Source organism: Trachymyrmex septentrionalis, unplaced genomic scaffold (genome assembly GCF_001594115.1).
Source record: "Trachymyrmex septentrionalis isolate Tsep2-gDNA-1 unplaced genomic scaffold, Tsep1.0 scaffold331, whole genome shotgun sequence".
Lineage (NCBI taxonomy): Eukaryota > Metazoa > Arthropoda > Insecta > Hymenoptera > Formicidae > Trachymyrmex > Trachymyrmex septentrionalis.
This window is the reverse complement of record NW_017305496.1, coordinates 265,743-278,252: the sequence shown is the minus strand read 5'-3', so window position 1 is coordinate 278,252 and position 12,510 is coordinate 265,743. Positions and strand designations below refer to the sequence as shown.

General features: G+C 31.2%; 2 protein-coding genes across 2 annotated transcripts; both read right to left on the bottom strand.

Annotated features, from left to right (window-relative positions):
- Positions 1 to 630: 630 nt before the first annotated feature.
- LOC108750195 (protein distal antenna-related-like) lies at positions 631 to 1,375 on the bottom strand. Its single transcript, XM_018489502.1, has 2 exons — positions 1,192 to 1,375; positions 631 to 995 (listed from the first exon to the last, which is right to left on the bottom strand). Exons 1-2 carry the CDS (start codon positions 1,373 to 1,375, stop codon positions 631 to 633), a joined length of 549 nt encoding a protein of 182 aa, XP_018345004.1.
- A 2,860-nt stretch (positions 1,376 to 4,235) lies between these two features.
- LOC108750206 lies at positions 4,236 to 5,157 on the bottom strand. Its single transcript, XM_018489510.1, has 2 exons — positions 4,777 to 5,157; positions 4,236 to 4,427 (listed from the first exon to the last, which is right to left on the bottom strand). Exons 1-2 carry the CDS (start codon positions 5,155 to 5,157, stop codon positions 4,236 to 4,238), a joined length of 573 nt encoding a protein of 190 aa, XP_018345012.1.
- Between the last annotated feature and the right edge of the window lie 7,353 nt (positions 5,158 to 12,510).

Sequence of the window (12,510 nt, the reverse complement as noted above, 5' to 3'; positions counted from 1 at the left end):
TCAAAACAACCAAAAAATTTCTTGTATTTTAATATTGATAATTGATTATGATTAGTGTACATATTTTATTTTCGATCTTTTTGTAAAAATGAATTTTATCTTTGTATGAAACCTAAATGTAAAAAAAGTATTATATTCTCAAATATATATTAACTGCGCGAGGGGTAATAATAACTGGTTTCTTTTTGGATTTTTGGAGAATTCAATCTTGTAAACGGATCGAAATTTGTTGAATCTGACCACTTGTTTTATAGTACTGACGGGAATAGAATCGTAATTATGCAACCACTCTAACAATTTATCACACTATTTCATCGCAATAGTTTCATTATCCATATCGTCATCATTGTTATTATTATTAACTGCATTAAATATCACTTGTTATTCGATTTCGGCTTCTCTATTCGAAGATGGTGTATGTCGATGATGAAGACGATCTATACTATCAAGTCTTCTAGAGCTTCTGGATGTTCTTGGTTCATTGTTTGCGACGTTTGCATAATTTTCGTTTGCAACGTTTGGGTTATTTGCATTAATGTTTGCAATGTTTGCGACGTTTGGGACTGGGCTACGGCGATCACTACGGCTAATTGATGGCATGAATATGGTCGATATTCGTTCCTTCCCATATTAGGTTCCCCAATTGATTACTTGCAGCTGTTGTTGTAGTTGCTGTTGCTGTTGTAGCATATTCAACGCTAACGACGTACCGTTGGTCCTAGCCAGAGTTTCAATAAAATTCGTGTATCCAGAAAGAGCATAATATTCCGAATTCTTCGCAAATGTAGTTAATATGGCTGCTGCCACATTTGACTTGGTCGTATCAGGCAAATTGGCACGGTATAAATACGAATTATATATGGTTGCATCATTGACTATTGATTGTCCAGCCGATGTTGATGGGATATTACTCATCGTGTTGGTGGCAGAGGTATTCTCAAGTTTTATTCTTTTTTGCGACGGTCCGACTTCAAATTCATCAACTCTCTCGGTAACTGCAGAAGTTGATGGAATTCTTTACATTGCTTGGGAAGTTGTAAATGTCGATCTCGACGATGAATCACGCACTGCACTATTTTTACTGTTATCGGAACTAGACGTTAGAATTTATTCATAGCCTGTCAAGGATGTTCCCAGCAGTCGTTGCAAAGGCTCTCATATTGTTTAATTGCAATAGTAATTTTTGTTTACGTTTGCACCACCCTCTGAGGGTGGATTCGGGCACGTTGATGCTGCGTGCCACTGCAGCTTTGGATTCTCCGTTGTGAACCCTATTAACTGCATGGATTTTTGTCTCCGGCGACCTCAACCGCCGTTGTCGCGCCTGCCGTGATCTCTTCGAAGGATCTAACGGCGTTTCTTGTTCATCCCCCATGTTTCCTAGTACAGTAACACTTGAAGACTTTGCACTTTGTTTCGCTGATCTTTTTTCCCCGATTCAATGCGATTAATTTTCAAAGCAGTATTTAACTGGCTCGCGATTGATTTTTAAAATCAAGAATAAGTTTTCAAATTATATACGTTTGTTCGTTCCGGCACTGAAGATCGCGCACCGGCTTCAAGAGTTCGAGATCAGTTTTCAGTTTTCACCACAGCGTATTTCTCTTACTTGTCCAAAGATACGCCTTTTTTTTGGCCCAAATTCGCGAACGTAGATCGCGAATAATACTACCGATAGATGCGGCGTTTGTCTCTACGTTGCGTCTGTCTTTACGTTCTCTCGTGGATATATCACGTTTTTGGCCCAAAATGATCAACGCGATGCTCGCGAGCGCGAATGACATTCCGAAAGATGCGCGTTCGTTTCCGCGTAGCGGTGTCTGGTTTTCTTTCGTTTCTCTTACGATACGAGCTGAAAGCACGAGACGACTTTCTCTAAATTCTTACAAAGGCTCACCAGATATACTTCGTACTACCGTGTCTGTCCGAATACTCGGTATTTTATCGTTACGCCGGCAACGTTGCATTCCTCTTTATCCACCCTATCATCCTCGGCGAATCGTATCTTCCAGCTTCCTGTGCTCTCCGTCTCTTTTTACTTCAACGTTTGACCCAAATTGTCGCGCAACGTTGGCACGTTTATGCTCGATCCTAAGAGGGATGGAGATCTGGTATGTATCGAGGTTTCCCCTTTGCCTCCTCTCCACCTCATAATTGGGGGGAGTCTTTTATTCTAACAGACGAGAGGGGGATATCATCTCCCCCTCGCCTCGCCCTTTCGTGGAGGGCAGAAGTCACCCCGCGAGTACCCCGCTCGCAAGGCAGCCCCCCCATCGTCCCCCTCCCGCGGTTAATATACATATAAGAATAGAATACTTTTTTTACATTTGAGTTTATATAAAGATAAAACTCATTCCTACAAAAATTAAAAGATCAGAAATAAAATATGTACACTAACCGTAATCAATTATCATTAAAATACAAGAAATTTTTTTGTTGTTTTGACCTAATTTACATCATTATGTTGAATATTGCTAACTAAATATTTATTAGAATTAATTATATTTTTTTCTCAGTGTGAGTATTCGCTATGCGATTTGTCAAACATATTTTCAAAAACGCAAACAAAAAAGTAATAAATATAATAAGATAGAACGCATTTAAACATAGTCTCGGTCCACAACCTTGCTTTAAGAGATCTTAAGTCATAAGTCGAAAGAGATTAAGTAATAATAATTTCTGTCTTTAAACTTTTTGCTCAGTCTTTTTAGGCTTTAATCGTTAGACTTAAGCGAAACTCAATTCTTACCGCCTAAAAGCATAAGTTCTGACCGATATATTATTACTTACGACTTAGGGCCTTTTAAAGCAAGGTTGTGGACAAAGCAGGACTGAAAAATTTAAAATTAATTACAATGTAATCTAACCTAGATGATAATTCATCTAAATACTTTGGTAAAATAGTTTCACTTACATATTCAATTAATATACATATATACATATACAAAAAATTCGGCAACTATTACTAAATCGTATGATAAATATAACCAAACGAATTGATAAATACAGCTAAATTGCACAGTAATAAATATTGAATAATATGGCAAATATTAGTAAATTAATCTATCATAAAAAATTCGAATTTTTACTTATTTGATTTAATGAATATCAAGTCGTTTGGTCATAATTACTGTATGATTTAACAACAATTATTAGTTATTGTTAATTTGGTAACTACAGTCAGAAAGACTGTTGGCAATTATATAGATGACATTTATCTTAACATATTTGCTTTCTATATAATTATATCTGAGCTTCGGAAACTATCTGGAAACGAATAATTTGAGATTTTCTTTTTTGTATATTTCGTTTTTCAATGACATCGTGCAATCCTAATAATCTGTTTATATAGACGATCAGTCAACAAATATTAATTTGATATATTTGAATAACAACGGTATGTTACATATAAAGATTCTTTATATGTAACATAAATAAACAAACTAAACGGCGAAATAAGAATCAGAGGGCTCAATTCGCCAGCCGAAACTTGTAATGGTACCTTTTCTCTGAATATTTTTATACATTGATTCACGTCTTTCTACATCGTTTAACTTTATGTATCTTTGATTAATGTTCTTTAATTATATGTGTTCTATTTTATGCGCTGACTCTTAATTCGCCGTTTAGTTTGTTTATTTATGTTGATATATTTAAAATGTTTAATTCTTTTTATTATTTAGAAATAATAAATTTCTAAATAAACCTAAATGTAACACTAGCATTAGAAAAAAATATACATAGAAAAAAAGGAATTTCATCGCGTTCGCTGTACGATTTGTCAAATACATTACACGATATTTTCAAAAACGAGAAAAAAAATGAAAGTATTAATTACAATAAAAATAATGCATTACATCTTGGTCTACAACCTTGCTTTAAGAGGTTTTAAGTCATAAGTCGAAAGAGTTTAAGAGACAACAATCATTGATATTAATGAATGATTTGGTTTTAAGTATCAAATTGGAGCAACTAAACGATAATTATACTTTTCTATATAGATAATCATTATTATCAATCACTTAATTATTATTATTATGTTTAGTAATACTTACTAAATATTTTGCCATCAAAATTTAACTAGACTTTTGTCTCAATATATCTAACGCGTAATAGATATATACAATATTTATATACATTATATATATAATTACAAATATGTACTACATATATAATTGTTACAGCTAGCGCATACCATTAGTTCTTTGGAGTTCCTTTTTTGACTTTTGGAGAACCTAATCTTGTAGTCGAAAGTTGTTGTATGTGTTAGTACTTACAGGGGAACTATAATGATGCAACCACTCTAACGATTTATCGCAATATTTCACCATTTCGTTGCATCCCGGTGGCAAGACATCGGAATCAATTTTTGTCGCAGTCTCGTTATCCATATCGTCATTATTATTATTCACAGCATAAAATGTCAACTCTTTTTACGCTATTTGGAGGTACGTGTAGATGGTAAAGACTATCTTTTACACTGGTAAGACTTTTACCGTTTCTGGATTGAGGAACGTTTGCGACTGAATCACTGCTGCTAGTCGACGTTGATGGTATACTGAAATTAAATATGGTATCATTGACCATTGACTGTCGAGCCGACGTTGAGATATTATTGACCATCGTGCTGCCGGCAGAATCATATTCTCGAGTTTTTATTTTTATTCTTATTTTTATTCTTTTATGGGATGGACTGGCTTCAAACTCTTCAGCTCTTTTTCTGGTGACTGCAGAAGTCGTTGGCAATCCCAGCATCGTTGGAACGATGGCTTGGACCGTTGATGTCGATCTCGATGAGGAACCACCCACTGCACTACTGTTACTATCGGAACTCGATGTTAAAATTTGTTCATAGCCTGCCAAGGATGTTACTGGCAGTGTCGTTCCAAAGGTTCTCATATTATTTATTTGAGATAATAACTTCTGTTCAGATTTACACCACCCTCTGAGGGTGGACTCTGGCACATTGATGCTGCGTGCCACCGCAGCTTTGGATTCTCCATTCCTAACCCTATTAACAGCGCGGATTTTCTCCTCCGGCGACCTCAACGGTCGTTTCTGCGCCTGTCGGGATTCATTTTGCGACACTGTACCTCTAGATGCACTTGGCCCAGGATCACTGACGTTCAAATTGTTCTCATATCTGCCGGGTACCATGTAATTTTGAAGGCTGATGTTATGATGACTACGATCTCTTAGAGCAGCAGATCTTTCCAAATTTCGGAAGAGATCTAAGAAGGTTTCTTGTTGATCCAGCATGGTGTTCTTCCTAATAACAATAACAGTTCGATACTTTGCTCGCAGATCGTCTTATCTTCTCTCACCGATTCAATGTCGATTAATTGCGCTTCGATTCCGCAAGAATCCAAGATCAATTTTCGCCGCGTGTTTCTCGTTCTTGCCAAGGATCCGGCTTTTTTGTCCAAGTTCGTGAACGTAGATCACGCGATCGCGATTCGCTAATAATACCATGAGATAGCGTCTAGTTTTTTTCTCTTACGATACTGATCACTACTGTGACTCACGAGACTCACTAGATACTTACTAACTGTTGTACTAACAGTCATTCGAATACTTGAGCGCGATGACCATTATAGAATTGCCTCCCCCTCTTCGACAAGACAGTCAAATAATCAATAAGAATTTGGACCTCTCCATCACTATTACGCGCTACGCAAGGATGTATTCTGTATCTTCCCCTCTCCATACTCCAGCGACTCATGATGCTATCCCCAGTGATTTCCTCTTGCAGCTTTCTGTGCTCGGCTCTTTTCTAGCGAAATAATAAATTTAACAAAAAATTTTAGTATATATATATATATATATATATATATATATAAATCAAGATTATATACCTTTCATGCTTTTCATTTAAATTCTTCAAACTAACAGAAGAATATTTCAGTTTTAATCAATAACACAATGTCATATCCTCGTTAAAAACACGCAAAAAAAGAAAACAATGGAAGAAAGAAGTGATCTGTCAAACATTCGTCTACAGAATATTTAAAATATGGTCGCAATCCGTACATAATAATATTCTGAAGTAGATAAGAGAGATACTTAACAAAGAAATATATGTCTCTCAATAAAAATGTGAGTTATTTAATAGCAAAATCACATACATGATTTGATATATTTGCAATTTAATTGTTGATATATATATATCTTAATTAACGGTCAAATACATATTTGCCTTTTAAATATTAACGTAAGTAATAAAGTAAAAGTTAAGTTCGTAATAAAGTTAAAATCTTTTTTATTACCAAATATTTATGAATAAATAACTGAAAGATCAGAGTACATGTGTACAAATTTACGTTCCATATACGCAGATATTATCCATCAATATTCGAGTCTGAATTAAGATAAAAACACTAGTTCTGCATCACTTTTTATATTTAAATAATTATAGTATTTTCCATTAAATAGTACATATCACAAGATTCTTTAGCATTTGTTTAAGTATCAATTGAATTGAATTTATTAATTAAAGCAACGCATTTTATTGATGTCGTTAACTAATTAAATGTGCGAGGTTAACTAACGTATCTTTAAAAATTCATTTAAAGTGTAATATCATAAAAATAACCTTATGGCTTTTATAATACTAAGTAAATAGCATTAGCATTTTCAAGAAAGAAAGAATCAACGTTATGTTCAGTGAGATTAAATGTGTCCGCCTAAGTGTTGTTTAATGGCGCACATCGCACAAATTATTAGTTTTTGTATCAAATAAAAATATATTTACATTTATGTATCTTTTTTTTTCAGGGTATCACGTTATTGCACACGCGTTGGAAAATCTGAAATCACTGCTTTCGAATGTAAATTCTTTCAAGCTTTCTTTTTAGTCGACATGAAATTGTAACCTTTTCTGTGTATTTGCTATTTTTCAACCATCGTGAATCCTTATTTAACTTTAATAATTATTTCATTAATTGCACGTGAATTTTTAAGAAGAGTGTTAATTTACGTATTTTATTTGACAAAAAAGTAAAAGAATAGGAAAGTATAAGAATTTCTAGTACCCATGTTATTTATTTAGATCAAATTTAATTATATTGTTGTAAATGTTGTTAACTTGTTCTTTTCTTTTATATTTTTTCTTTCAGATGGATTTATTAAAGTATAAATTAGTCGTGCGAGCAAAAAGTTACTCAAGAAGTATAGAAATTGTGCCTTCTGTGTGGCATATATTATGACCATTCTCTGAATAAATTATTTTCTTATTATTTCCTGAAAAAGTAATAATCACCGATTACAGCGCGAATTCCTAAATGTCCTCTAATTTGATTATTAATGTTTAAATTATTTTATTATAAGGAATCTCTATGGTTTTTATAATTTTTCTTAGACTTTTATATGAACAGAATAATGAGATCAATCAATTGGAAAAAAAAACACAGAATCGTTTATTTATAAAATTATCCATTTCGCATACATATTTTTTTAAGCAATTATGTATTTTCTTTCCATCAATTCATCTCATTATTCTGTTCATAAAAGTCCGTAAGATTTCTGTACAAAATGTTACAAAAGTTAAAATATAGTATAATGATTAATATAGTATAATATCGGTGGCTATAAATACTTTATCTTTTACTTTTATTTGAATGATATTTTATACTGTACTTCAGTTTTAAAAAGTTAAGTAAGTGTTCACGCTGTTATTAATACACATAATACTTTACTAGACTAATTGACATCGTTTTTGTCGTATCCAGAGATTGTAATTATACTAAATTTAAATTAGTGAGAGAATATTCATCAAATCTCTAATTACTCTTGAATCAATATTATATTGGGATGTTGTCCCACCTTTACCTTTAGACTAGCGATTTTTGCTTAATTAAAATCTATTTTTTTAATCTATTTAAGTTCTTTATTTATTGTCATCTTGTTTGTACTGATGATGGTCAAATCTTGATCAAAACGTCTACTTATTTATTTGTAAATTTTAAATATATGACTTGTGTGTTAACATCTATTGTTGTGGCTGTATGCTCTTCATTATTTATATTTTGTAATTGTTTAGCCACCTTCAAACAACATTTTAAATTTATTAACTTTTTGATAATCATACCTTAATACTTTTATGAACAGAATAATGAGATAAATCAATTGGTAGAAAAAACACATAGTTGCTTATTTTAAAAAATTATTCATTTTGCATATATATTTTTTTAAAGCAACTATATATTTTCTTTCACAAATTGATTCATCTCATTATTCTCTTTGTAAAAATATTAAGGTATGATTATCAAAAATTTAATAGTTTACTAGTTATTTAACATTTTATGTCAATATGTGCCAGAATAAAGTATCTCATAAAACAATATATATAAAAGAAGGGCAAAAAGCCAGTGATGTAGTAATAAATTTTAATTAATCATAAAATTCATAAAATTACAAAACAGCCAACAAATGTTTCGATTCCGCTCGAGTCATTTTCAATGTTGCGGTAATATTCAAACATCGCTATAAAAATATCTATGGTATTACATTCTTCGTGTAATGCCTTGCGAGTTAGTTATATCATAATTCAAAGTACTCAGAAAATCAATATACTAGAAACGTGACCGTAAACAAAACATCAATACTTAATACATGCGAATTAATAATATAATATATATAATATAATCATATACCTTGTCAATATCGGTAAAAATGTTGAGAGTCCGTTAATAAAAAAGAGAGAAAACACAGATAGATGGTGATCCATATCGCACAATGGTTTTTGTAAAAATCTGAAGCAAATTTGCAAGAGTAGCGAACGTCTGACTTCCACAATATCGAATAACGCAATGTCGAAAAGGAAAATACTGATCGAGAACAGAAAACAGTAAAAGGGGAGGGGAGGAAAAGAAAAGAAGATATTAGAAAGGAGAAAGAGAATGTATAATGTTACGCTTCGGGCAAAGACTTCGTGTCATTTTGTCTGTTTATTCCATGTTTCTGTTTTAATGTGTATCATTTCAGATATTAATCTTTTATTATATATAAAGATTCTATATCTAATATGTCCACACTTTATCCCGTTTAAAATTGTGATTCTCCTCCATACGGTGATTAGAGATCACCGATGGTGATTTTGAATTTATATTAATATCTGAAACATGTTTATGCAATCTAGTCTTTAACTATCTTTTAGTCTGGCCAACGTAACTAACATCATTATATACATGATTATATTATATATATTATTAATTCATATTAAATATTAATGTTTTGTTCACGGTCATGTTTCTAGAATATTGTTTTTCTGACTATTTTGAATTCTGATATAACTGACTCGCAAGGCACTACACGATATGAAGAATGTAATACCATAGATATTTTTATAGCGATGTTTGAATATTACCGCAACATTGAAAATGATTCGAGCGGAGTCGAAACGTTGGTTTGTCGTTTTGTAATTATATGAATTTTATAATTAATTAAAGTTTGTTACTACATTATTACTGATTCTTTGCCCTTTTTTTGCATATATTATTTTATACTTACAGCCTTATTATTATTTATTGATATCTCAATATAATAAACTATTTTTTTATATCACTATCTTAATACTTTTATATACAGAATAATTAGAGGAATCATATTGTGTAAAAAAATTATACAATTCCATTTAAAAAAACGAAGTTGACCTTGAAATCCCTAAAGCGCTTCCACCTAAACAAAAATTATTATTACTAATATAATAGTTCTCTTTACGCCGTGTAATTTCAATTTTATTAAATGTTTCTCTACACCTTATAGATCAGAAGATATTTCAGGTGATAATAGTTCTTGAGACATCTTGTATAAACTGTATGCGGTCAGGACTTTTAGTATGATGTAAAATACGTTATTTCAAACAACTCTCTTATGACAAACAAAACTCTTATGACAATAGTACCTCCAAAAAATCTAATTTTCCTGGGCTATAAATATTGTTGCAATAATATTATATAAATGAATTTTTGTTTATTGGAAATGTTTTCTGGAATAGTCCTATCATATAAATAAAAAGAAGTAATAAATTTTGATTTGTTTTAATTAAAGTACTCAAAATTTTTTTGTTTAGTTTTAAATTATGTTCTAATATCGACTTTGAAAAATTAACATTTGCGCAATTATAAATCCCACTTTTAAAGTTCTTTGAATTTTTGGAAAAATTTTATAATTTTAGATAAATTATTATAATTTTATACTATAATTTTAGATAATTAGCAATTTCCTTGTCAATTATATTCTCTTTTCACACTAAAACCGACTGCAGTGTGTCGTTTTTGACGCGTCCGATTACTCTTTTCCAGTTAATTTGGATTTGCACGAAGCTTTAGATTTTTGTGATTTTATAAATAATCATAATTAATTAAATAATTATATGTAATTTTACTTTTATGATGACAATCCTCTCTCAGATATACCTTAAATCGCGATTGAATTAATTTAGACTCGCGGTTGTAATGTTAATAAATGCGTTTTTGTAAAATTGATTTTTCTCACGTTGAAATTCCTAAGTTGAAAATTTTATAAATTGCAATTTTTAGAATTCTGATTAATCGTACGAAAAAAGATGTGGAGTAATTTATAAAAGAATATTTTATATTTGTTATTATTTTACTTTTAAAGTTATAATCTTCTTTGATTATATTCAATTTCTTCCTTATCGATGCCAAGCAAATGCACAAAACGTATTTCTGTGTGTTTCGTACAAAATAAGAGTTTTTCTTTTTTCTTTCAAGTTTTAAACATTTATCTATCACCAAAATCAGAGGTACTTCTTATCTACAACGATATTAGTAGGCAAGATCAAGTCAGCAAAGCAACTAAGTCTGCTTACCGAGTAATTAAACATAATTGATTGGATCCACTGATAAGAACCTATCATTCGCTCGGCAAGTATATCTAGCCGCTTTGTCGGCTTGAACTCAATTATTGATTTCACACATTTAGCTTCTGCAGTATGTACGACGATTTTTTTCTTTATCAAAACAAATTTAAATGAATCACTGAGTGTTCTTATTCTATATAATAATAATTATTCTATATAATAAATAATTAGAAAAATAAATTTTCTTTTTTTTTTCCCATTGAATTTTTGAATAATACAACTATCTTTACTAAAAATAAGTATGTAACTTTTTGTCTGTCCTTATTCAGTAATGACATCTTCGATTTTACATTTTATATGGCCACTAACTTAAGGTGATCCTAAAGCCTCCTGTTTTACCACGTAAGCACGTATAATTTTTGTACAAGAAATACTTTTTTTCTCTTTCACTTCTTTTCGAAATCTCTCCTTTTCCAGGATTAAAGTATACACATTAATGCGTGTTTAGATATTAAAGTCTATCCTAAGAACGATCAAAAATTTCAAAATTGATACATTTTTTACCATTTCTCTCTCTACCGACGAGATACTATTAAAGATCGACATCCTCATGGGAGTTCGCATTCTTGTGAATATTAAGATAATTAAAAGTTAAAAACTGATGATATTGTACTAATTTTATGATTTATTAGTTTACGTATTTATGTAATTAGAACTCAATAAATACTCGATTTTTCTTTAAAATTGTAATTTCAGTGTTATCGTCAAAGTTTGATTATCAACAGAGATGACATAATATATATTCTATATATTGCAAAAAAATTACAATTTTTTCTCTGCAGTTATCATCTCTGTTGATAATCAAACTTTGTGAAATCACAATTTTAAAGAAAAATCGAATAAATCTAATAAATCATAAAATTAGTATATAATATTTTCAGTTTTTAACTCTTAATTACTTCTATATTCACAAGGACGCTAAGGATGTCGGTCTTTAATAGCACCTCGTCAGTGTCGTGACGAATTTCTTATACAAAAATTGACACGTACGTGTGACTGCGTGTATTATAGTATGCGTGAGATATTGCTGTGTAATATAAAAAGACACGTCGATGTGTGGCTCGCGGCGCGACATCTAGATAATTCCGTCGGAGTTCCGTCGAGCTTTGTTTTAGGATCTCTTCAAGGTAACATATTTCTTATCGACGTGCCAAATACAACACCGAGGCTTTTCATTTTATTGTAAAATCATTATTAAAATAAAAGATCTTTTTCACTTTTCTCACGACGAGATTTTTTAATTACAAAATTTTCTTTTTCTTTTACTGTTTTGAAAATAAAGTATCCTTAAAAAATAAAAATCAGCTTCCCGCAAATATCTTTACTAATAAATACGGATATAATTACGAGTAAATAAGTACGTATTTTGTAAAGTTTTCGATTTTGTAACATTACATACTTTTATTACCTGTATTCTACTTGGTGCTGCCATCTACGGTATTTTAACCGAGGTATGATACACTTGCCGTATCACGTTGCCATAGTGACCATGGCTTGTTTGCATGTCGATGTGAATTTAAATCGCGGTTTCATAATCACGCTAATAAACATTCGCGGTCAATCGGCTTAAACGCATGTTTTTACAGTCCACGTCGGATAATTAGATTGCCGCGGCAATGAGTGACATC